The 27,285-nt window shown below is 37.3% G+C and overlaps 1 protein-coding gene across 1 annotated transcript in view; it reads right to left on the reverse strand.

The window, feature by feature from the left end:
• The window catches only part of Rph (Rabphilin), a 73,426-nt gene that overhangs the window by 32,420 nt on the left and 13,721 nt on the right, over positions 1-27,285 (reverse strand). The window contains exons 2-5 of the mRNA XM_073078258.1: positions 19,613-19,758; positions 18,062-18,206; positions 16,978-17,146; positions 8,525-8,653 (exon numbers count right to left, since the gene is read on the reverse strand). Coding sequence (XP_072934359.1) covers positions 8,525-8,653; positions 16,978-17,146; positions 18,062-18,206; positions 19,613-19,758 — 589 coding nt within the window. The remainder of the gene's footprint in view (positions 1-8,524; positions 8,654-16,977; positions 17,147-18,061; positions 18,207-19,612; positions 19,759-27,285) is intronic.

A 27,285-nucleotide genomic window follows, 5' to 3' on the forward strand; every position in this document is an offset into this window, starting at 1 on the left:
TGTAGAAAGCAGACGTAAATTCGTTCTGGAAAATAATGTATGTTTTGTCTGCATGGGTTACAATCATTCGGCCAGAGATTGTCGCACTAAAATTAAATGTAAGATTTGCAAGCGAGATCACCATTCTTTATTGCACCCCAATGGTAGGGCGGTCGGGACAACAAGTAACAATGTAATTGAAGAGAGTGTTGTCGCACCTTCAGATGGTGCAACTTTTTCTTCGGCTGGTCCAACTCCGGTTGTTTCGTGTTTCTCAACAGACAAAGTGCGCCAACAAGTCTTGCTCGCGACGGCGCTCGTCCAAGCGATCTCCAGAAACGGAGAAGGATATGACGTTAGGGCACTCCTAGATCAGGGATCACAATCGTCCTTTGTAACTGAATCCACAGTTCAGTATTTGGGTCTAGAGAAGGTTATGACAAGAAACAATATTACAGGTCTGGGTGGAGAGAAAAATATTGTCTCCAAGGCGGTAGTAAACATTGAAATTCGGTCCCGGTTTGATCCAAGTGTGGCAATACAAGTAAGAGCACATGTGCTCAAAAGTATTACGTCTCTTCTCCCAACTAGAAGAGTTGAGGCAATACAGTGGCCAGGAATAAATAGACTTGTGTTGGCCGACCCAAAATACTACGCCCCTAGTCGAATTGATCTTTTGTTAGGAGCCGAAGTATTTGGAAAAATAATACAAGAGGGCTTGGTAAAGGGTCCGATTGGTACACCAATAGCGCAAGCAACCAGTTTGGGCTGGATATTGTCAGGAGTGGTTAATTCGTTAAACAAACCTCCTGTGAGCATTAATGTAATGCATTGCTGCACAGACAGCGATGTATATTTGAAAAAATTCTGGGAGATTGAATCTGATGTTCCCCAACCGAAACGAATGATGTTCACAGATGAAGAGAAGCGGTGTGAACAGTATTTTGCAGAGACGACTAAGAGGGATATTAATGGGCGATATATTGTTCGCCTTCCTTACAAGAATGGCATCCCTGCAGTGACAGCTTCGAAGGAGATAGCTGAAAAACGATTCAAATCGTTAGAAAAAAGATTAGACAAAGATGAAACATTGAAGTATAAATATCAACAATGTTTAGACGAATATTTAAATTTAGATCATATGGAAATTGTGCCTACCAGTGAAATCGAAAATTTAAAGGCAATCTACTTACCTCATCATGCGGTGGTCAAGGAAGATAGAGAAACAACAAAGGTAAGAATCGTATTTGATGCTTCCTGCAAGGGTGGGAATAATGTTTCATTAAATGACCAGTTATTGGTAGGACCTACCTTGCAACCCGAGTTACGGCACATCATCATGCAATGGAGAAGCTCACCAATATGTATATCTGCGGATATTGTTAAAATGTATAGGCAAGTGAAGATTGATCAGCAAGATGCCGATTCTCAAAGAATTCTATGGAGGGAGCACAAAGATAAGAAAATGAAACATTACCGACATACCAGAGTAACATTTGGCACGGCGTCTGCTCCATACTTGGCGGTGAAGGCTCTTCAGCAGGTAGCACACGATCATGGCGCAGATTATCCGTCAGCATCTGAAAGAGTACTCAAACACTTCTATGTTGATGATTTGTTGACAGGAGTTCAAACTATTGAAGAAGGGATAACTGTTTATAAGGAACTTACCGAACTACTAAGCAAGGCTGGTTTTGAGTTGCAAAAATGGAATAGTAATAGCAACGAATTAAGAAAAGCAATGAAAGCATGGGATGGAAATGAAGATCTGAAAGAAAACCTGAAAATAAGAGAAGATGAATTAACAAAAATAATGGGACTTACCTGGAACCATACCGATGACACCTTCCGCTACGTAGTAAATCTTCCAACTCTGCAGGAACCTATAACGAAACGAAAAATTATTTCAGACATATCACGTTTATATGATCCACTGGGGTGGATAGGACCTAGCATGATTGTAGCAAAGACAATAATTCAAAAATTATGGTTAGCAGCACTAGATTGGGACGATATAGTACCCGATAATTTATTAAAAGAATGGGTTACTTACCGCGAAGAACAACCAATGCTTGAAAAAATACGTATACCAAGATGGGTTGGCACTACAGCGACTGATGTTCATTACGAGCTACACGGCTTCTGCGACGCATCGAAGACGGCGTATGCGGCGGTAGTATATATGCGTGTCGTTGATTCCTTAGAACAAGTCACAGTATCTTTAGTTACAGCAAGAACTAAAGTAGCACCTGTAAAACAAGTGTCAATTCCTAGACTAGAATTGTGTGGAGCTGTTTTACTTAGCAAGTTGTTGTTAGAAGTGTCACAGGTAATGAATGTCCAAAAACATGACATTCACGCGTGGACGGATTCAACCATCGTGCTGGCTTGGCTAAATAGTCATCCAAGCAGATGGAACGTATTTGTAGCGAATCGGGTGTCTGAGATCTTAACTACTTTAGAACCTACTAATTGGTGCCATGTAACATCCAGGCAGAATCCCGCTGATTGCGCGTCCCGAGGATTACGTCCTTCAGAACTCATAGATAATGAGTTATGGTTTCATGGGCCAAAATTCATCTCCTGCCATCCTATCACTTACCTGAAACCTCTGGAAGTACATACTGATATAGAAGCAGTTAAAACACTAAAAAGTCATTGTGTAACCTTAGAAGATTCAGTATGGGACAAATATTCATCATTAACAAAAACTATAAGAATTATGGCATATTGCAGGCGGTTTATCATAAATTGTTACAAAACATCTGAAAATAAATTAACTACAAAATATTTAACAGCAACGGAATTAAATCAAGCTCTTATTATCCTAATAAAAAATTGTCAATCAAATTCATTTAACGTTGAAATAAAACTAATAAAGGATATAAAAAACTTACCCAAAACCAATAAATTGAGATCTTTGAATCCTTTTCTTGATGAAGATGGAATATTAAGAGTAGGAGGACGACTATCAAACGCAGTGTTGCCTTATAATAGGAAACACCCTATCTTAATTCCAAAACATTCACACTTAACGGAACTTATTATAACAGAAGCACACAAACAAACGCTTCATGGAGGACTGCAGTTGACTTTGACTTATATTCAAAATAAATATTGGGTAATAGGTGCCAAACAATTGGTCAAATCATATTGCCGCAAATGCGTCACTTGTGTGAAAAACTCGGCTGTCACAAAAACACCTTTCATGGGGCAGATGCCAGCCGCTCGAGTAACACCGATGCGTCCTTTTTGTCACAGCGGTGTCGATTATGCAGGGCCGATTCAAATACGCACCAGTAAAGGAAGAGGTCACAAGTCCTATAAAGGATACATTTGTTTGTTTGTTTGCATGGCAACACGGGCCATACATTTGGAAATCGTCAGTGACCTAACAGCTGAAGGCTTTTTGCAGGCATTTAAACGATTTGTGGCTAGACGGGGCCATTGTTCACATTTGTGGAGTGACAATGGCACAAACTTTGTTCGGGCAGCCACTGAGTTGAAAAAGGGTTCTGCTGCCGAACGAAGACTCATACAGAACATAGCTGAAGCTTTGGCCAACAACTATTGCGAGTGGCATTTTATACCGCCTCATTCGCCAAACTTCGGAGGATTATGGGAGGCCGGTGTAAAATCGGTAAAACACCACCTGAAGAAAGTCATTGGCAACTCGACTCTAACATTTGAAGAAATGGCAACTGTATTGGCTCAAATAGAGGCATGCCTAAATTCACGGCCTATGTCAGTGCTCAGCAACGAGCCAGATTTCATATTGACACCGGGACATTTTCTTATAGGTGAAGCACCGTTAACCGTTCCGGACTTCAATATAGAACATGTAAAAGTCAACAATCTGAGGAGGTGGCAACACACTCAAAGGATGTTGCAATCTTTTTGGCGACGATGGTCGCAGGAATATCTCAACAAATTCTTACACCGGTACAAATGGACAAATAAAAATTCAGAACCTTCCATTGGGGATGTTGTAATTATAAAAGAGGATAATTTGCCCCCATGTCGGTGGCTCTATGGTCGCATTATTGACACTCATCCTGGTGACGACAATATTGTAAGAGTCGTCACACTAAAGACAAAATCTGGAACTCTAAAAAGACCTGTTTCAAAATTGTGTTTTTTACCGTTAGAAAGATAAACTTTATTTTGTTGTGTTTTAGTTTATTCAAATGTAATTTTATAAGGTCAAAGTTCTTATTAGTGATCGAAGGGTCAAAGGTTAAACTTTGCCCTTGGCGGGCGGTATGTTAATGTTTTATACATAGTTCATCAACAAGGAACTAGATGGCGGTACAAAAAATCATTGTGAATCACGCTGTTGAGAACGTTTTGTAAAACTATAAGACCTCGGCTCAATAATTAATAAAGTGTCTTAAGAACCAAATCGAAGTGTTTCATTTCGAGTCCGTGGAGTGTTTGCCGTCTGTTTACCGGATTTGTACAGTGGCAGCTATAAACTACTTTTACGTCCAATAGACCTGGGCAACTTTGTTGCGTATAAGCTATCTATAAAATTGTTAGTATTGAAGCGCAGATTGTGATTTCGTACTGAAACTGAATGTACTGAAAGTTATCTCCAATATCTGTAGTCTAACTGTACGATGGTCGTGGGAGTTTATTTGTTGTTGAGAGGGATTGCATTGTGATTACTTTTTTAGGGTTCCGTACCTAAAGGGAAAAAATGGAACCCTATTACTTTGCCCTACTCTCTGTCCGCCTGTCACAGGAATCTATATATCTTGAACTGTCTTGAAATGGGAGTCGCCATACATTTCTAATTTCAATGATAAAAAAAATGTGTATTGACGCCATTTTAAATTCAACTCAACTCAATGGCGGAGCAGTTATTTAGTTATTTTTTTAAGCACCCCCATGATAAGGGTATGAAAAGAAAAGTTATTTTGTCTTACGAAAAACAAAATATAAAAATTACTTAAAACTTGTTTTTAATATTTATTTGTAAATTTATGTTAATTTATACATTTGTGTCCGAAACATATTTCAATAACCGAGAACAGAGCTTATGAGAACAATTGGAATTTCCAGCGTTTCCTTTTGTTTCATTATTCACGGTAACATAATATTGTGATACGAATTCCACGTATTGGTGATATTTACCTCGATAACAAAGCTTTGTTGAAATGAATTTTGAAAATTGTCATTCTTGTCCAGTGAAGAATGGTTTGACACAAATTAATTAAAACTCTGTACCGATTTTCCTTTGTTCGTTAAAAATTGAGTAAACAACTATAAGATATTTAGGTAGCTGTTTTAATGCTTATATATTTACTTTTTTTATTTATTTTTACGTTTCTATGTTAAATCAAAATTTATAAACGGTCAACGTCTAAAAAGTTTTGCACTATATTTTTTTTTATAATATAGGAGGAGCAGACAAATATGCAGCCCACCTGATGGTAAGTGGCTTTACTGCCGCCCATGGACATATGTAATCAACTATAACGCTTATGCTGTCAAACTCCGGTAGGACTCTAATCTTATCAAATCAAAATCAAATCATTTTTTTTTATTCAAAATAGGTTCTTTACAGAGCACTTTTTAACCGACTTCAAAAAGGAGGTGGTTATCAACATGGTTATCCAACGAAATATATAGAGCGCCGACTTCAGAAATATGTACTAAACCAACATTTATTTGAATTATTTTTTACTTGGTAGTGACATAGAAGTCGGTTGTATTTTTTGTTAAAATTTTTTTGAATGTCAATGCAACTACCACCACTTCACAAGGTGTTTCGTTATGGAGAAGAAGCGGCGAAAGAAACTCCATAACACACATCTTTTAAAAACAAAATGTTTTTGACAATGTCAACTTAACGTAATGGTGTAACTTAACGTAACGTAACTTAACATGTGGAACTGAAGCTAATTCAGACCACACCGTTTTGTCAGTCAAATAATCACTTACTTTATAGTACGCTTTTTTACATAGCGTTTGTTTAACGACATGTTTGAACTTTTTTCTGTGAGATTCAAAATGTGGTCGGGTATTTTATTGTAGTAGCAGCGAATACAGTTGCCCATGAAAGATCTAGCCACCTTACATAATCTATGTTTAGGAATTTCTAATTTATTTCTATTTCTGGTATTAAAGTTATGGTGGTTACTATTTCTTTCAAACATATCAGTGTGTTTTCTTACATACATAATATTTTCATAAATGTATTGACTATGCACCGTCAATATATTAATAGTGGGAAACAGTTCTCTTAGGGACTCACTATCGGAGTTGATTATACATAGATGCTCGTTTGTTATTTTCATATTATAAAAAAGACTTTTCTTTTTTATAAGCGCTACAGTCGCTACTTTCGATATAATTTAAGTGAACCTTCTTGTGAATCCTTAGCATCCTATCACCAGCCCCTAGTAATGGCACTTAGTTGCATCCCTAAAATATTAGTAAAATCGAAAAACCGTGTACCTTAATTTGGTTCTGCAACAACTCTCTCTCTGAACAGCCCTCGTTACGATACTGACTTTCACCCCCGAAAATATTAAGGACATTATATACTAAGCGTATTCGAAATAAGGCATTTTATATTAAGGGTATAATTGAAAAACCCTGCACGTGTAAGAACACAATGCGAGTTTTCCTTAACCTAGATTTAAAGTATAACAATCACCATACGTTTCAGATTGTTTGGCGAAGTAAACATCATAAAATATTCCATCTCGTCTCATACATAATTGAGGCCGCGCTGCTTATTTTGTTAGATTCGGGATTTAGACGCCATTACTTATTATGCCTCACTTTGTTCCGGGTATATTAAACTTTTTATTGTTATAAATTGCTTGAGAAAGTTACTGTAACTTGCAATTTTTAAGAAGATTTTTTAGATATATCCTTCGGATATATCCGATTTATCGATATATGGACATTTTGAAGGTGGTAGAACAGTTTGTGGTTCGATTCCGGCTGCACCACCGCCACACCTATTTCTGCCTAATAACAGTAGTGTTAGGCGCTGCTGTGTTCTGTTTTGAAGAGTGTGGTAAGGGAGACATACTTTTCCGAGGCGTACCAAAAAGAATTCCAACTACACTATAATTGGCTTCCATCGTATTTTTACTGTTCCTTACCCAAAGGGTAAAAACGCAACCTTATTAAGATTTCGCTGTCTATTTGTCTTCTGAACCGTAATAGAACATTTGAAATGTTTACAGAGGATGTATAATGTGGCCGCTATAACAACATATATTCAAATATATATCTTAAATAGACTAACAAAAATTGTTAAAACAATGACAGTTACTATTACAATGTTAAATATATACAGCCTCCAGATGTTCAAAATAAATACCGGCTAGACAGCTACAGGGTCTACGGCGTAGACCGTCTTGGTATATCATTATCATTTTGAACATCTTGAGGCTACACTGAGTATGTATGTATGTTCTGTACTGTCTACGCCGTAGATCGTAGACGGTATAGAATCCGTAGAATGTTATATAGTGGCAATAAATAGTTACCAAACAGGCTACGGATGAAAAAGTTGATAGAACGTAATCATAATTCAGTTGGCTCTGCCGTACACAAATCCTAGGTCGCATTTCTAAATGATTTCCCCCTATAATATGTTTATTTTTGGGGTATTTTCATCATAAAATAGTTGTGTCAATAAAATTATTAAACGAAAGCGGAATAGATTGATGATATATGCATTATTGAATGAAATTCCACGTTATTCATAAAGTTTGGTTTAAAATGTTAAAGAGTATAGTTTGGACTTCAATGCTGGCGGTTTACTATCCATAACTAGTTACATTTACATACGTATTCTTAGAAATTAATGTCCATTCGCTTTAGTGGTAAAACAAAATATGTTGGGGCAACATATGCCTAAAAGTTCCGTATATTGTACTCAAAGTTGTAAGTTCTACGAACACGTATTTGGTCAGCTGAACCTTTAATCCCTTTCATTCTGAGAAGACCCGTGCTTAACAATAGGATTGTTGCCGTCAACCCATTATTCTTACACTGCGCGTATTCCTTCAGACTGAGAGGCGCTTAGGCCACAATGCACTACGCTGGTCAGTCAAAGATATACGCTATACTTCATCTTCCAGAAATTTAAAGACCTCTCAGGCAGGCCGCGTGGCGGAGCGGCCGCCATACCGATCTGACGCGCAAAGGGTCCCGGGTTCGATTCCCGGCCAGACAGATATCTAAATGATGAATTTAGATTTTTGTTTCTGGGTCTGGGTGTTTGTGTATTTGTCTATGTGTGTGTCCATGGCACCCACGACACAGGGAATCCTAGTGTGGGGCTGTGAGTGTAGAAAGCGTTTATTTTTTTTTATTTTTATTTGTTCTGATATGGTTTCCTTCAGCGTTTAAGTGAGGGATAATGAATGAATTAATTTGTGATACACACATAACTTTGAAACATCAGAGGTGCCGGGATTCAAACCTACGACCCTCCGATTAAGAAGTCGAGTCAGAAACCATTTGGCTGTCAAAGCTCAAAGTACTGACTTATAATAAAAAGGTGAAAGACACTTACGTGAGTTGAAGTTATAGATTTTCTGCTGTCTGTATTACTGGGTTGTCTGGAGAAGGTTGGCGGGTGGACGCTTAGTGGAGATCCTGGCTCAGAATCCGTTTTCCCTTCGTTACTGCTATTGCCTCCATCCTGCGAATAAATTATTGCCATAAGATCACAATGTAGGGTAATGTTGTGCTGTTATTTATAAATATTCTTTACACAACATTCAAAAAGCCGTCAAGTTCGAGGCTCGAGGGTGGTAGAACCTTTTGTGGTTCGACTCCGGCGGCACCACCGCCACACCTATTTCTACCTAATAACAGCAGTGTTAGGCGCTGCTGTGTTCCTGTTTGAAGGGTGTGGTAAGGGAGAGAGAATTTTCCGAGGCGTTCCAGCTTAGTCCTCAGGGGTAGCGGAATATCTAATCCTATCTGGGGTTGATTACAGATGTCCATGGGCGGCAGTAGCCACTTACCATCAGGTGGACTGCATGCTCGTCTGCTACTCTTATATTATAAAAAAAAATCTACACGCCTGATTTATAAGATCGCGTAGCAATGCAGTGCAACTGACGGTATGTAGTCACTACCGCTAATGCGCATATTTGTAACCAACTTAATAAATAGGGGTTCTGCCTGATGAAAGAGTCGTGACCACTCCTGAGGACGAAAGTGTATTTTAAAGAAAGTGTTCTAGTATATTATAATGTATAGTTTAATGATATAAACCATCTTGTATTTATAATCAATATAACAATTATGCTATAACTCGTCTCATTCCATTTTTGAATACGGCCGTTACTATAATTTTAATGCTACATTTTTTGCCAATACGGTTACGGATTTACGTTTAAAAATTCTGTATTAAATATTTTTGCCAACGCGGCGAGTGGTACATATTGCTAGCGTTTGTAAACATTTACGTTTGCGTAGTCCCTGCACCGCTACAAAAAGTAGAGACACAGAAGTAGAGATCTATTTTCATTTTATTTTAGGAGAAAAACCTACTATATATCCATAAGATCACGTGAATACGCAGTATTTTATTGAAATAGTCTACGAGTACTATCCGTTATTAATAATCTATCCAATGTTGGCTTACCAAAGATCGAAATTTGACAATGTTTTCATTTATAATTTCATATCTGGTAATAAAGACTGTCAAAGTTCTATCTTGGGTAGATAAATATTAAATGGATTGATTATTGGTAACGGGAATATGCAATCCATCTGATGTTAAGTGGTTACTCCAAGGAGGTATCCCTTAAAATCTTCAGACTTGTCGAATTTGAGGTTTATTACAGAGGAGTAGTCGCCCTTGAAAAGTTATAGATAGGCATAAGTTATAGTTATAGATACGTCCAAAATTATAAATGATCCTGACACACAAGAATCCTCATTTCTAGGTCGATAGCTTACATTGACCCTGGAGATTAAAACGGAATGCTATGCTTATTATTTTTGCCTAACGACATCTCATATGTCACCTCTATTTGGCAGACATAAGAAAGTATTGTATTAAAACTAGCTGACACGGCAAACGTTGTGATGCCATATAAATAAAAAAATGTTAAGGGTGAACCCTTATCATTTAGGGGTATGAAAAATAGATAGTACCCGATTCTCAGACCTACTGGATATGCAAATAAAATTTGGTGAAAATCGGTGAAGCCGTTTCGGAGGAGTACGGTAACTAACATTGTGACACGAGAATTTTATATATAAGATTATACGTGACCTTTTAGGGGTCACGGTTTTGTTTGCGCTATTGCTGATAATCCCTAAACATCATATAAGAGTAAAAATGTATAAATCAAATCAAATATTTTTTCTATTCAAAATAGGTTATTTACAGAGCTCTTTTTTAATGTCAATACACCTACTGCCACTTCACAAGGTGTTATGGAGAAGAAGATAAAGTATTTTGAAGGTGGTAGAACCCTTTGTGGTTCGACTCCGGCGGCACCACCGCTACACCTATTTCTACCTAATAACAGCAGTGTTAGGCGCTGCTGTGTTCCGGTTTGAAGGGTGTGGTAAGGGAGACAGACTTTTCCGAGGCGTTCCAGCTTAGTCCTTAGGGGTAGCGGCGCATCTGTGGCCGACCTTAGGTAGAAATATCTAATCCTATCTGGGGTTGATTACAGATTTCCATGGGCGGCAGTAGCCACTTACCATCAGGTGGACTGTATGCTCGTCTGCTACTCTTGTATTATAAAAAAATATATATGATTATAAAGATGCTTTCGAAAGATTAAATTGACCGATAGCTTAATAACCTTCGAAGTACAGATGCGCACATAACATTTGGTTAATTATCCATTAATCTCCTAACCGCGCACGATAATGATTAACATTGTAGAGCAATTACTAACTAATATTTGATCGATTATAACCGCACATAGCATTCCATCAAATATACTTGTATATGTGCTTGTCAGTGCCGGATTAAGGTTAAGGAGGCTCGAAGCGGAAAGTGGAATGGGGGCCCCAGTGTAAAAAGTTGATTTGATTTTACAAAATTACAAGTGTGTCATAGACTTATTCGCCGACAAATATGTATGATTCTGGCGACCTTCTTTTTGTCTTATTTATACTGTATTTGGGGGCCCCACTTAGTTCATTAGAGGTCCTTGTATCTACTTCATAGGTGCCCTTGGGTCAGCCGCAATCGTTGTATAATAATAGGCGGATGGTTAGGACTCAGGCAGTAGCTGGGTCCGCAACCTTCCCACCCTCTAGCAAAGGTGGGGATGGTCTTAGAAACCGGCAACATGACCAAAACTATCCCTTCTTTTCAACCCAGTCTTCCAACCCACAGCCCTGGCTGAGCTTTAGGCTCGCCATCAAAACCTGGTAGAGCTGGAGAGGTCATCAACAACTGCACAATGAAAAAAACTTGCATAATAATATGTCTCACGGCTATCTTGACCCTGTCGTTTACGTGGGACGTTTTCTTGTAAAAATTACATCGAAGATCATACATTTATATAAGGCGACACGCGGGCATAGAACGCGGAAGCTCATTTTTCAAAGAAATCTATCGTATGATGGTCTTGTCAGTAATGCTATCCAGTTACATGGAAGGGCTGGAAACAAAGTGAAGAAGATATGTCACGTCAGAATTGCTATGGCAGACACTCACTCATGTTATTATGAAATACTAGTGTATGAAATAATATGACATACATAAAACGGAAAATTTGTACCTGCATTGGAATGACAGTGGTGCCATCTGTCGAAAATTGGTCTTACCGACTCCCAAACCCTCGTGGGCTCTTGGACAACAACTTTGCTAAAGATCATCACTTAATCAAATGCATAGTTTACGATTCTATAACTACTTACGAATTAAAAATTAATTAAAAAAACCTTTTCCCACGGACTAAATTGTGAATCTAAACCATTCTCAAGTCCCCTTGAACACACAAAACAAATTTCATCAAAATCAGTCCAGTTGTTTAGGAGGAGTTCAGTGACATACACGCGCACATAAGAAATATATATATAAAGATATAGTGAGTAAGGCTACGTTCTCCACATTTCTAATCTTATCTTACTACTTAAAATTAATAATGTTAGAAATGCGAAAGGTTGTGAGGATGGACGTATGTTTGTTACTCTTTCATGCAAAAAGTACGGATCAGATTTGGATGAAATTTAGCACACAGATAGTTTATGATCTGGATTAACACATAATGGTAATCTTTACCGCGGTAAACGAAACCCACGCGAGAAAAGTTGTGCGTGCGTTGTTGTGTTTCTTGGCAATTAGTACTACCTATCGGGTTTAAATATAGCCTATCATTCAATTTGGAATGAATCATATACAAAAAAATTAAATAATTTCAATCTTTATTAGCATGTAGAAGTTACGAACATAATATGACACAGGATTTAATATGGATTTTAAATAAGAAAACTTATTTTTTTACATCTTTAACCTAACGATAAAGCAGACGGGCTACCTGGTGGAAAGCAGTCACCATCGCCTTTGGACATTTGCAACACGAGGAGTCGCCAATGCTTCGCCGGCTTTGAAGGAGAGCTCTTTTTACACCCCTCTTGAAGAGGCCCATGTTTAAGTCCTGAGGAAATACTACAGGACTATACTTTTTAAAACCAATATTTACCTCTAATTCAAATGCATATTCTAAGAACGGACAAATATTCGTTGCGAGTACCGAATGAATTGTTTACATACTCATACTCGTACCTATAAGATTTACCAGTAGTAAAGTGTGGCATAAAGTATAACACTAATTACAAAGTTGTCATTTTGTAATTCACTCTTAGCACAATGTTTTATGTCTTAATTCATTCAACAAAACGACGCTTTGAGAAGTTTGTTTAATTTATGTTCCTACTTAATGGTTATCTACGTATAAAGTTAATCCAGACTGATTTGTACGTAACAGACCCTTTTAATATGTAAAAACAACTTCATAAATTACTGTCAAATTGCGCGCATTAAGCACTAAGCCAAGTTGGTTAATTAATTATTTAAGCTTTCATTTTTTTTCCTTTGAGATTGTTTGAGCATAAAACTTGCAAGGTAACAAATATCCTTAGAAGATATATTCAAAACTAGAAACCGAAACTGTATTGCGAAAATAAAGCAGAAAATATTTTAAGGAATAATTATTAGATAACTTAATTTTCTTTTCCTTATGTAAGTCGGCAAAACGCGCCCCTGTAGTTTGCGTCCCCGTAAAGGTTGCGCCCCTGGCAGACGCGGAATAATTTCATCTTTACTATACTTTTCTCCTCCTGTGGTAATTGAAACGTAGTTGAAAATATTCCTATCTTATTCAACCTGTGGGGAAAGACGCCCAGCAGTTGGATAGAAAAGAGTTGTAATCAATGGCTTTTGATCTAAAGTGCTTTATGACTGCAATTAAAATCCTCCGACTAAGAATCTTTATATATATATATATATATATATATATATATATATATATATATATATATATATATATATATATATATATATATAACTACTTACGAATTATATATATATATATATATATATATATTTATTATGAGCGTGTGTATGTCACTGAACTCCTCCTAAACGACTGGACTGATTTTGATAAAATTTGTTGTGTGTGTTCAAGGGGACTTGAGAATGGTTTAGATTCACAATTTAGTCTATGGGAAAAGGTTTTTTTAATTATTTTTTAATTCGTAAGTAGTTATAGAATGGGAAACTATGCATTTGATCAAGTGATGATCTTTAGCAAAGTTGTTGTTCAAGAGCCCACGAGGGTTTGGGAGGTGGTAAGACCAATTTTCGACGGATGGCACCACTGTCATTCCAATACAGGTACAAATTTACCGTTTTATGTATGTCATAATATTGCTTTAAAATGCGGGCGAAGCCGCGGGCACCACTAGTATACTTGTATATTTGCGACAATAAACTACCTTTCAAATTTGTTTTCTAACATCTGGTTCATACTTCACATTCGAAAATTACGAAATTATAGTAGATATTAGTTATATTTACAATAATTCTATTTATATCATTACCGTTATATTATTATTTTTTATAAAGTTTTAACGACTTTCTTTTTTAATTCCTTTATAATGTTATTTAATATATTTATTTTAAAATTTATAGTCTTTTTAAAAAGATCAATAATTTCATTTATGTTTTAAAATTCTGATAATTTTAATGTTTTCTTTCCTTCAATTCAAATAAACAAAACCACGTAGTGTTTGAGAAAACGGAACAATAAAGCCTTAGGTTCTCATAAAATGATGAGAAAACTTCTCTCAAAAGGTTAACCGGTTCTCGTAGCGTCTGCAAAGTTCCTCTTTGTACAATTCTCTAAGATACGATCAATTTATTTGAATGAAAAGTTTCGAGTTACTGTAGCATTGTAAGGGTGGGTTGCACAGGGCCGATTAAAGTTTGCGTTAAAGCTAACTTTGACAGTGACGATTGAATGTCCTCATGTCCTCGATACAGGGAATCCTAGTGTGGCTGTGAGTAGACGTTGACAGATACGGAATTGGGCTAAAACAATAACTTTAACTGACCGAAGTCAAGAGGCTAATGTTGGTTATGATATCATGTTAACCATAATTAAAATTGACTGTTAATCATAACCCTTAAATTATTTAACGATAGATATGACGGCTGGATAAGCTTTTGTAACGGTTTAAGTTACGTGGTACAACCCACCCTAAGAGTTTGTTAACGACCTCAGCTAACACGATTATCTAGTTTATACAATAACGTTTGTTGTTAATCTGTTTCCAAATGTCTTACCAGTATTCCGATCCTTCATCTTTACAAATGAATAATTTTTTTTTTTATTAAGACTAATGTAACTTATTTGTTCCTTATTTATTTACTTTCTTATTGTTGCACGCTATTTTTTACCCCCTTTAGTCGTGAAAATAACTTTATTTTTAAAAGAAAGCTGTAAAACATTTTTCTTGTTAAGAAAAACAGATAAATAGTGATACTATTGATTCTTGATTCTTATACGCTTCGTCATTATTTTTGTATTATATAGATACATAAAACTAACGTGTTATATAAATATCTACATGCCTCATATATTTTACCATCACTACACCTAATTCTGCCTTATAACAGCAGTATTAAGTGCTGTTGTGTTCTGGCTCAGTCACCAGGTAGCCTTAATACTACATAGGTATGTTTATCCTAACGATTCAGCAGACTTGCTACCTGATGGAAAATAGTCAACGCCGCCTATGGACATTTGCAACACCAGAGGAGTCGCCAATGCATCGCCGGCTATGAAGGAGAGCTCTTTTTGCACCGTTTTTGTAGAGAACCACGTCGTAGCGCTCCGGGAACACCTCAGGAGGAAGCTCATTCCACATCTTACACGCTCGTGGCAAGAACGTTCGTTCAAACCGAACTGTGGAGGACCGTCACAAGTCCAGTCGGTGTGGATGGAACTTCATCCTTTGGCGAGTGGTGCGATGGAGGAATGGCACCAGGTCAAACAGTTCCTCGGACCACAGGAACGGCTTGATCATATGCCGACCACTTATTATCAGGCAGCCTTTTTTTTAATAACATAGGAGTAACAGACGAGCATGCAGTCCACCTGATGGTAAGTGGCTACTGCCGCCCATGGACATCTGTAATCAACCCCAGATAGATATTAGATATTCCTACTTGAGGTTGGCCACAGATGCGCGGCTACCCTTGAGGACTAAGCTGGAACGTCTCGGAAAAGTCTATGTCTCTTACCACACCCTTGAAACCGGAACACAGCAGCGCCTAACATTGCTGTTATTAGGTAGAAATAGGTGTGGCGGTGGTGCCGCCGGAGTCGAACCACAAAGGGTTCTACCACCTTCTCTCATGACTAAGACTACATGCTCCTTTGCCACTTATTCATAAATAAATTAACAAGACTTCGTTCTTTATTATTATCATTCTTTTCTTATACAGTTATATCCTTATTTGCACTCTAAGAAAAAACATTCAGCTCCCATTAATATTGGATCCATATCTTCACGTTTAATCTTCCTAACTAATTCTGACGGTTGCTTCGTTCAAAGTTTTGATGTAACATTAAGATCATTATTTACATATTGTTAAAATGGTGGACGAAGGTATACTGTTTCATTTGACCTTATTTTTAAAGGCCTGTACCATGATATTATTACGAAGCATAACTTTCAAACTTTCTTATTTTATCCTGTTACATTCTAAAACTTTGAAACAGATATTTCATTTTTTCTACTCAGTAAGCCAAAATAATAGTACTTGCTTTAAAATCGGCAGATTCTTTAAAAAACTTTCCGGTCCTATTTACTCACTTTTAGACATACTTTTTACATATGTAGAATTTAGATTGAAATATTAATAACATCTAACACTACATTTACAATCATTATGCATACCAAGATTTGCTTATTCCTATCAATCATCAGAAACGTCAAGCAATGTTTTACCATACTCAACCGTATCGGGAATCTGATCCTACATAAAATGTTTTGAGCCCCTGTCTTACTAAAATAAACACATTAGCAAACCTAAGCTAACAGTGAGATATGACGTTGATATGACCAATAATATGAATGGACCAGTCTCGCCCTCGTAAAAGTATGGAAACATTTATGAGATGAGTAATGTACTCGTAACTGTATTCTTTATTATGTTTGGGATTTTCCGTACTACGAATCTTTGGATGGATATTTCTTTGTATATGAAATCTCTATGTAATTATATCAGGTCAGTCAGTTTTTTTCGGGGGAGGTATAAATGCTACACCCATTGCTTCCGCTGAAAACAATCTGCGTTTCGGCTAAAGGGTGTGAATAATGGCTGTTTTACATCTTTACTTAGTTCTCAGGAGTGGCGACGCATCTATTATTCGCTTTAGATAAAACCTCTACTCTATATGAAGTTGGCTGCAATGTCAATGAAGACCAGCGACCAATTACCATCAGGTGGATTGAATGCTCTTTGCTACTTACTTGTAACATTTTCGCGAGATCGGAGTCAGCATACCGTCCTGTGGTCTTCCGTTCAGGTAGAATGTACTTCGGCAATGATTTGAAGAACCACGCTCCAGACTTCTTCCACATTTCCTTCGTCTCCGCACAGAGGGTGCACATGTACTGTTCTCTTGAATATATTGAAGATCTGTAAACAAGAAACGCTTGAAGTTTTCTACACGCTGTGTACATTACGAATTTTGTCGTGGGTGCCATGGACACACAAAGGCGTACACAAACAACCAGGCTCAGAGTATAGATCTAATTTCGTCATTTACATATCTATCTATCTGTCTGACCACGAATCTAGCCCGGTGTCACGTTGTTATTGTGGCCGTATATTGATAAAGGTGCTCCCCCATCCGACTGTAATGTAACAATTCAAGGTTCGACTATGTACAATACTGCGTTACTGACTGACGAGGTTCTGCTTGGAACGGATCAATACAAAATTTGATATTTTAAAATGAATCAATCAACTCACTCTCTCATTACTATAATGTTACAAGTTATATCATGAGTGATATGATGCTTGAATAATATTGAATATGTTTCCCGTGAAAGAACACCCTTCTTTCTCCCTAACTTTCATATTGTCTCACATAACTAATGTATGTCACCTAGTAAGTATAAATATCAAATATCACAGGAAGTTGTAAAGGTCATATATTTTTAGGTAAAGTAGGTACGAGTGCTATTTACCTTCGTTTTTTACTTTTTATTCAGAAATCCTAAATATTCTCAGTTTAAAACTATCAGAATCATGATCGTTAGGTCTTCCAACTAACTTTCTTCGTCTCTCGTTGAACTAAACTAAGTATATTCAAAATTATTTACCACACGCAAACAGAAAAACAAAGATTACTGGACCCATACTTTCTATGTCTTGGTATCATACAAATGGTACCTTCAATATTTCTTCAGAATAATTTTGCAAAAATTTGCTTAGGGATATAACACACGAGCGATAGAACGATGAGTATAATATAGAGCCGTTACTAATTATATTCTAAGAAAATCAAATCCTTGCATTACATTCTCAATTTAGTATTAAGCTACGTACCTGTGAGGGGGTGTATCTATGACACACTTGGAACAGGCTGTGTGACGACATATTGAACATGTTCTTAGAGGTGACAATAATCTTGCTGTATCTCCGCACAGGAAACAACTTCTGGGAGCTGGTCCTTGCGCTAATCGGCGCATTCCTGGAAAAAATACAGATTTAGTCTGTGCCGACCTTTATCTTATACCTAATTCTATGAAAATATTACGTGGTTTCTTCTTATTTCTTACATCTTATTTCTTTATCGAAATCAAGGATCGGGCATTTATCGGAAAACTAGATTTTAGCCAAAGCCTCGCTCGCGGTCAGATACCAAAGACAATAGTTGTTTTATGTAATCCTCGAAAACATATTTTTTTAATATCCTATGTCCTTTTCTAGAGGCCTGACAACGTGTGTACAAAATTTCATGACAATCAGTTTGGTAGTAAAGGCGTGAAAGTTTAGCATACAAAACAAAGTCACCTTTTTTATGATATAAGAGTAGCAGACGAGCATGCAGTCCAACTGATGGTAAGTGGCTACTGCCGCCCATGGACATCTGTAATCAACCCCAGATAGGATTATAAATTGCTACCTGAGGTCGGCCACAGATGCGCCGCTACCCCTGAGGTCTAAGCTGGAACGCCTCGGAAAAGTCTATCTCCCTTACCACACCCTTCAAACCAGAACACAGCAGCGCCTAACACTGCTGTTATTAGGTAGAAATAGGTGTGGCGGTGGTGCCGCCGGAGTCGAACCACAAAGGGTTCTACCACCTTCGCATCAAGATTAAACACAATTTAAAAGGTTTTCGTTTGAGTAAAGTATAGTAAGTCACCACCATCAGTATCATTATGTTTCTCTATTCCGCTGACGGTTAACGACATTTCTTGTAATCGTCCATAGTCTTGTAATCGAATTATATACGAAGTATAGAAAACAATGAATATTCTGCTTCTTGACACAATGTTCGTGTCGTCAAGTGAGAATTGATGGAAATTACAACGAAATACTATGACATTTACAAGGTGCTTTTAAACCGCTTTAAGACTACATAAATTTTAACGATTGTAAGGACATTTTACGCCTACCGTGTCTGACTGCTTAATTTGACCTTTGAAACACTGAATCGCTATGAAAATGTGTTAGTAGAGGTCATCCCATCTGGTGCTACTTCATCATTATTTTAATTTTGAGCATAGTCCACCGGGCAGAGGAAGTGCACAGTTATAGACTTCACATATCTTTCAAAACGTTCTTTTATTCAGGCATGTAGGCTTCAAACAATGTTTTCCTTCACCGTCATAGCAAGTGAAAGTAAATGTCTAATGAGTACATTTTGAAAAAAATTGTGGTATATGCCTAAGATTTGATTTCGGACCGACGAGTGAGAGACCTAGTTTCAACTATCATTGTCTGTATTCCTTAGCCTTAACTTACTTATAGAAACAATTGTGTGTACGGCTGTTGTCGTGCATATAAATAAATAAACTTATAGAGATTAAAGTATAATACTTGATAACAGAACCATAATATCTCCTATAAAACTTCTAAAACTACAAATACCTTCAAGTCTAGCAACCAGTCGCCCGATCCGTTTCGCTTCGATTTCATCCACCTTCTCAGCACGTTTGACGACCGCCGCAATGGCCTCCCGCTCGGTCGGCGTCAGCGGGGGCTCGCTCCGGGCAGCACTCCAGCCGGTACGAAGCCTGTTATGGACATTAGTACTTGAGTGTACGAAATAAATGGTTAAATAGTTGGAGTAAACTATAGTTACATAGGAGTTGAGTGTACGAAATAAATGTACAGTAAGTTGGTAGACTTTAGGTATATGGTACAGAGTGAGGATAAATCGTATTTCTACTGGATTTTTCTTTTGCTTTACAGAATGTATCGTTGCAATCTTTTACGGTGGGTAAGGGCTTTTCGCCACGAGGGGTATGCTGCATCCTTTAAGATTCACTGCTGGACATAGACCTCTAATTGACCTTTAATGCTGGGCACGGGACCCCAAAACGGGGTAGACTGCACTCATGATCTTTTACGGTACAGTCTACAGTACCACCACTAATATAAACCTCCCCTAATTAACGCCGCGTCATCCAGTCCTGTACTTTTCGGATCCAAAGGATTCCCGCTGTCTTCTTCAGGTAACCAGTCACCCTAGACTGTATCGTTAGACAGTTACACGAAAAGGTGGTCGTGGGGCGACCTACGGTCTTTCGCTTACACGTGGTCGCCACCCGAGGATCGTTCATCTTCGCCGGTCATCGGTTCTCTAAGAGATGACCGATTAGCTTGCCAATTTTGAGAGCTATGTCGGTATTACTCGGTAAGCTTAGAGATCATCGTTGCGTATCATCAATCATATTGCTAAAGCCATATTAGGTTTCGAGATAATTTGATTGGCCTAAAAGCCGGGCACCGACAGCTATTGCAATTCAACTATGCCATTTCTCCGATATTTGTAAATTAAATTTGCTGCCGTTTGTGAATGTAGAAATAAATGCGTCCCCGTTTCAGTTAGAGAAATAAAATTTTTGAAAGGTTTCTTGGTAGTCTACTCGAATATTGTACGTACATTTAAATCATCGGTTCCTCACTTATAAGGAACGCATTTGTAATCGACATTTAGATCTATTCATCTGTTTCTATTTAAAATCGGTTACAGATACTAAAGAAGACATGTTCATTACTCATCCGAGGCATTCGATGTAGTCCTCAGAGGTACTAACACGTATGTGACCGAGCTCAAGTACGACCTTATCTGGGGTTGACTGCAGATGTCCATGGATTCCCGCCCATGCATTAACCTTCATGCTTATTTGTTACTTAATATTATGAAAAAGTGAGTGTCAATAATTACAGAATATCAGGCAGGCAGATAGCTCGTTAGCCGTACATAAAAGTTTTCCATTTATGTGCTCAAAACTCAAAATCACTATAATAAATCAATGTCTGACAGATCGTGTAGTGGAAGTAAACAAAGTACTTTGTAATCCATACCCATCGTTGCATATTGGTTAATGTTTGTCACTTTGCTGTGAAATGGTAATTAAGTGCTACGAAATGATTTGTTAGTATAGTTAATATTTTTAATTATATTTTAGTAAAGAAATCGTTCTAGTTTTACGTAAGTAATTCATAAGGAAGTTAATTCTAAAAACATTTCTAACCCTATACTTGGCAGATAATTTTACCCTTAAAAAAATATATTTGTGCTACTTCCCTAAGTTAATTGGGTTATAAGGATATCAGGAAAAATAAAAAGAATCTCTGAATTTCAGTTTTCGGAATATATTATGTGTCCTCTAGTGTACACTGCCAGGCTCACAAGAAAGAAGGTGGTAGAACCCTTTGTGGTTCGACTCCGGCGGCACCACGGCCACACCTATGTCTACCTAATAACAGTAGTGTTAGGAGCTGCTGTGTTCCGGTTTGAAGGATGTGGTAAGGGAGACAGACTTTTCCGCGGCGTTTTAGTCCTCAGGGGTAGCGGCGCATCTGTGGCCGACCTCAGGTAGGAATATCTTATCTTATCTGAAGTTGATTACAGATGTCCATGGGCGGCAGTAGCCACTTACCATCAGGTGGACTGCATGCTCGTCTGCTACTCTTACATTATAAAAGAAAATTCAAACAAAAATGGCTCTTTAAATGCACATCGCCATGTACTTATTAAAGTAAAAAAAAAATAAAAAAACATTAAAAATAGCATACCTACATTTTAAAAATATGGTGGACTATGGCTTTAAACTAAGTCACTCTGAGAGGATCCTCGTACCTTATAAAATAATATAAATTGTCAGCCTTATAAAACATAGCAAAGAAAAAAGAAACATAAATATGTTACAAATAGAATAAGAATAAATAAAAAGTAAATGCCAACGAGTTAAATAGCTTTAGGTAATTTACGAATTTCCCATTATTCTATCATCAAACTTTAGAATTGTTTAGTTTTAGTCAAATAATGAAGTCGGTTAAAAACATTTAGCGTTGCCAAAATGCCTTCTAAGCCATGCCAGTCAAATTAAACTGAGTTTTCTCAAAGAGAAACTTAAGACGAAGTCCTTGTTTTCTAATTTAAAGTATTAAATTCCACCTCTCTCTTCCGCATTGTTTTAGACTGGATGCTGACCAACTTGCAACTATTGTTCAAATTCTTCAGTATTTGTAGCATTTTCTTTGTATTATTAGGAATTTAGCTTTATAATTGCGAAAATATGTATGTCTTATTGCAAAACATAATAGTTCATGGTTAATACCTTTAAAACTTTTAAATTACGTTAAAAATAAAAGTCTTATATTTTTTCCTTCATTCATCTTAAAAATATTTGTAACTTTTCGTATAATCTTTCTGAAGTTATATATTTTTCATAATTTTTTTAAGTAAATATTTATAATCCAAATGTCGTTCTCACCTAGGGAAATCTCCGGCTATAAAATTTGCATATTATGCAAAATTCTCATTAATTATTTTTATGATAAGAGCTCTAACCGCATAACGATATGCTGAATATGCATGGTCACATTCATTGATAAATTACACACAGGTCATAAATTAATTGTCTGCTAAAAAATATCGTTTGGAAATTGAAAATGAATCTAGATCTACAGCATCACACCAGCAATTATTTTTCCAAAAAAAATCGAGGATGGATTACCACCACTGCCACACCTATTTTTGCCTTATAACAGCAGTGTTTAAGGTTTCAGGGTTCTGTTTAAAGAGTGTGGTGGAAGCATAAAAGAGCTATATCATACATTTCACATGCGTTCCAACTTAGTCCTCAGGGGTACCAATGCATCTATGGCCGATCTCGGGTAGAGCTATCTTATCTGGGGATTATGGTTGATGCCCATGGGCGACAGTGGCCCCTTACCACCAAGTGCACTGCATGCTCGTTTGCTACTTAAATAAAAAAAAATGTCTGTGTGTGCTACCACAGGTGAAGTATGAAACATAATGGGTAGGCGGAGAGCAATATTGTTATGCAGCAAAAAACAAGTTTCAACAGTTTTTCAGCTTTTAGGGATATTAAAAATGCTCGTCCACGTAAAACGTTCCGTCCATATGCGCAAGCATATCTTGTATATGTATTGGCATACAAATTTCTACTCATGTTTGTTGTTTTAAAATAAATGTTATCGTAGTTACTGGTTGTGACACTGGCCGTCTTTTGAAGGTATTATTAGAAAATATTGGGGTAGCAAACGAGCATGCACTCCACAATCCACATGATGATAAGGCGCAACTGCCGCCCATCTGTCATCAAACACACATAAAATAAAAATAGTACCTGAGGTCCGCCACAGATGCATTGTTATCATGAGACTAAGTTGGAACGCTTCGGATAAGTATATCTCCTCGCTGCTGTTATTAGGAAAATCCACCAATATATCATGGTTCAATGTCCAAGGTCCTCTAAATGGTAAGTGGTCACTGCCGACCACGAAAATTCCACATAACATAGAGCATTTTATTTATGCCACACCTGAGGACGAACATAGCTCCAATCGAACCCAACCCATGACTATCCTGTGTCGTCTTTGTCACTTCGAGTGATAATAACGAGCGATAAATAAACTATTTCTATTATGAATAGTTGAAAAAATTCTGTCCCGGAATTCTAATAAATTTCAAAGAGCGGATTATAACTTGCTTTGAGAAAAAGTTAATCTAGTTTACAGAGCTAAAGCAGATTCTTAGGAAGATAAGCATAAGTTGAACCTGGGATTCTCCGTGGAAAACTTAAGTTTATATATAGGGCAAAAAGGTAAAGTTTATAACTTATAGCGGACTTAGGCGAAGCCTACATATTTGTGTAAAAAGTATGACCCGTGTGGCAGAGTGGTCACCATACCGGTCTGATATAGTGCTGGGTTCTGGGTTCAATCCCCGGCCAGACAGATATATAAACGAAGAATTTAGGTTCTAGTTCTGGGTCTGGGTGTTTGTGTTTTCGTCTTTTTGTGTCTATAGCACCCACAATACTGGAAATACTTTTTTTTATTGTTTAACCTAACGATTAAGCAGCCGTGCTACCTGATGGAAAGCAATCAACGCCGCCTACGGACATTTGCAACACCAGAGGAGTCGCCAATGCATCGCCGGCTTTGGATGAGAGCTTTTGCACCTTTTTTGAAGAGCCCCATGTCATAGAACTTCGAGAATACCTCAGGAGGAAGCTCAGTTGGTGTGGATGAAAGTGTATCCTTCGGCGAGTGGTGCGATGGAGGAATGGTGACGTAGGCACCAGGTATATAGTTCTTCGGAATACTCACCTTTGTAAAGCCGGTAGAACGCACACTGGTAGACCAATGTTATGAGAGTAAATGACGTCACTTGTCTGTTAAAAACAACTTCATTATTTCCACTCGGTAGAAAAGGGAGCTTTAGATAGACAATATATTAATAACTTGCCATAACTATATTTAGAGGAAAAACAATAACAAAACAGTGACCTTTGTGGTACTTATTTCAGTAAAGATAGAAGTATCGATTGAAACTCGATATCATACGAAGGGGAGATAATACTGCAACATTAATAATGTATTACTAATCGAAGTAATCTGTTGTATGTAGGACGTTTGCAGGTCGCTTATTTTTTAATTAAAATATTTAATGGTGAAGTTTTTAAGATTTCGTTAATAAGTAATAAGGTCACGAAATTGAAAATTTCATTAACATAAGTGTAGCATGATATTTTTAAAGATTTGTTTATTTTTGGATGTGATATGTGTGTATTTCTTGTGCACGGTTTTTAATACTATTTTCCATTTAGATGGTTATTCATTTATTTCTCATTAGTTTCAGTTTTAAAGATGTTTAATGATTTAGTTCTCGTTAATTTATTTCACCGTCAAATTTCAGAGACTATTTGTGTGACAGAGGAATATTTTTCGGCCCACCATTAATTTAAATAACTAGGGAGCAACGTAGGGAGTCTCCGTGGCCCATGATGTCAAAAATTTTGGCATTCGCGGTTTTAAATAATAATTTACGTGTGTATATTTTAATGTGATGAGTTTCCGATAAGCTAACTTGAGGTAATATACATTATTAATACAGTTAACTAAAAGCTGTGAGCATCAAAACCCGTTAACTAGACTACGGATCGTTATTGCTCTTATAAAGCGAATTGACCCAGAAAATTAGGTTCGTTTGTGAGCGCCCTAAATATTTGTGCATAGATAGACCTAAATGTGTATGTAATATGAGATTCCAGGAAACTGAACTGACGTTTGATAGCAGTTAATTACAAGCTATCAGTCTCTCAATCATTTTCGGAACTATGGATCGCTCTGGCATTTATAATCAACAAGCTTTTTTAGGGTTTCGTACCCAAAGGGTAAAAACGGATCCCTATAACTAAGACTTCGCTGTCTGTCCGTTTGTTCGTCTGTCCGTCTGTTCGTCTATCCGTCTGTCCGTCTGTTACAGGGCTATATCTCCGGAGCCGTAATAGATAGACACATGAAATTTTACAGAGGATGCATAACGGTGGCCGCTATAATAACAAATACTAAAAATAAAATAAAGTTGAATATTAAAGGGGTCTCCATACAACAAACCAGTTTTTTTCGGCATTTTTCGATCTAAATGTTAAACCGTACTAGAAAGACGGTTGAAATTGTTACAGTCCGTTTACTACTATAACTGGTATTATAATAAATACAAATAAGAACCATAAAACGTATTTTAATATAGTTGTTTTAATTTTATTATACGTTGTTTACGTATCATTCATCATCACCCCAACGCCATCTATTGTTGAGTCATATAACTAAGTATTGTTGAAAATAGTACAATGAATAAAAATAAGTAAAAAATAATGAACATTTGGTGGTACGAAAGCCGAGTTCGAATCGTAAATGAAGTAGCAAACGAGCAATAAGCATACAATCTAACCTGATGGTAAGTGGCAACTGCCGCTCATGGATATTTCAGATTGTAAACAGCTCCAGGTAGAATTATAGTAATAAGGATACACTAAGTTTTTGTTAACATCGGGATGATTAGTAAATCGGAGGTCTACGAATGGTCATTGTGACCAAAATCTTTTATTTACGTTTATGTAATTTCATTTGCATTTGAATGTCATGGGGTATACAAGACTAAAAGCAAAATTCTGATATTCCTTGATCCACTAGACAATAAAGAACATAAACCGATGTAAATCACATGGTGGTCCTGAGCACAAAGTTGGAACGCCATACATAAGTGTTCCACCTTCAAACCATAACACAGCAACACTTAACACTGTTGTTATTAGAGTGGTTGATGTTATTAGCAGAGATGCTTGACTGATGCTTTTGGAATCAAACCTCGAATAGCTTTAAAATATATGGAACGTTATCGCTCTCATTAAGAGACTACACTATACAGTTATTGTTAGACCACTTAATATAGTTAACGTAACTGTACAGAATTAGCTTCCACACAACTAACTTAAACGTTAAATGCGTTAGTTAACAAGCTGTGAACATCAAAAGCCGTCCACGAGGCTACGGATCGTTTGTCCTAACACAGCGACTGACCCGGAAAAGGGGATTCATCCGCACATTGTCTTAACAATTTACGTGTGAATGGGCCCTTGTTTAATGGGACGACACGACACGACTCGGCGTCGTCGTAACATAGAAGGTGGTAAAACTCTTTGTGGTTCGTATCCGGAGGCACCACCATATATTTGTCTGCCTAATAACAGCAGTGTTATGCGTTGCTGTTTCCCGGTTTGAAGAGTGTGGTAAGGGAGACATACTTATTCGAGGCGTTCTAATTTAGACCTCAGGGGTAGCTACGCGTTTATGGCCAACCTTTTATGTTATCTGGGACGAAATATACGACGTCCATAGGCGGCAATAGCCACTTACCATCAGGTGGACTGCATGCTCGTTAGCTACTCCTATGTCACAAAAAAATAGTTCTGTCAGTATCGGTTCTGTGTCGTGTCGTCTCAATAAAGGGCCTTACGTGGGTACACGTGTGTATGTGATTAGCGCGTTAATAGCTTCCGCTGTGACATCCTACATAGACTGGTTATGCAACATTTTAATTATAAAAGTTAAAGCGGAGATGCAAGACGATCTACTTTTTTTATAATATAGGAGTAGCAGACGAGCATACAGTCCACCTGATGGTAAATGGCTACTGCCGCCCATGGACATCTGTAATCAACCCCAGATAGGATTAGATATCCCCACCTGAGGTCGGCCACAGATGCGCCGCTACT

Source organism: Epargyreus clarus, unplaced genomic scaffold (genome assembly GCF_041222505.1).
Source record: "Epargyreus clarus isolate Ecla_fem2 unplaced genomic scaffold, WU_Ecla_fem_2.2 ptg000012l, whole genome shotgun sequence".
NCBI classification, from domain to species: Eukaryota; Metazoa; Arthropoda; class Insecta; order Lepidoptera; family Hesperiidae; genus Epargyreus; species Epargyreus clarus.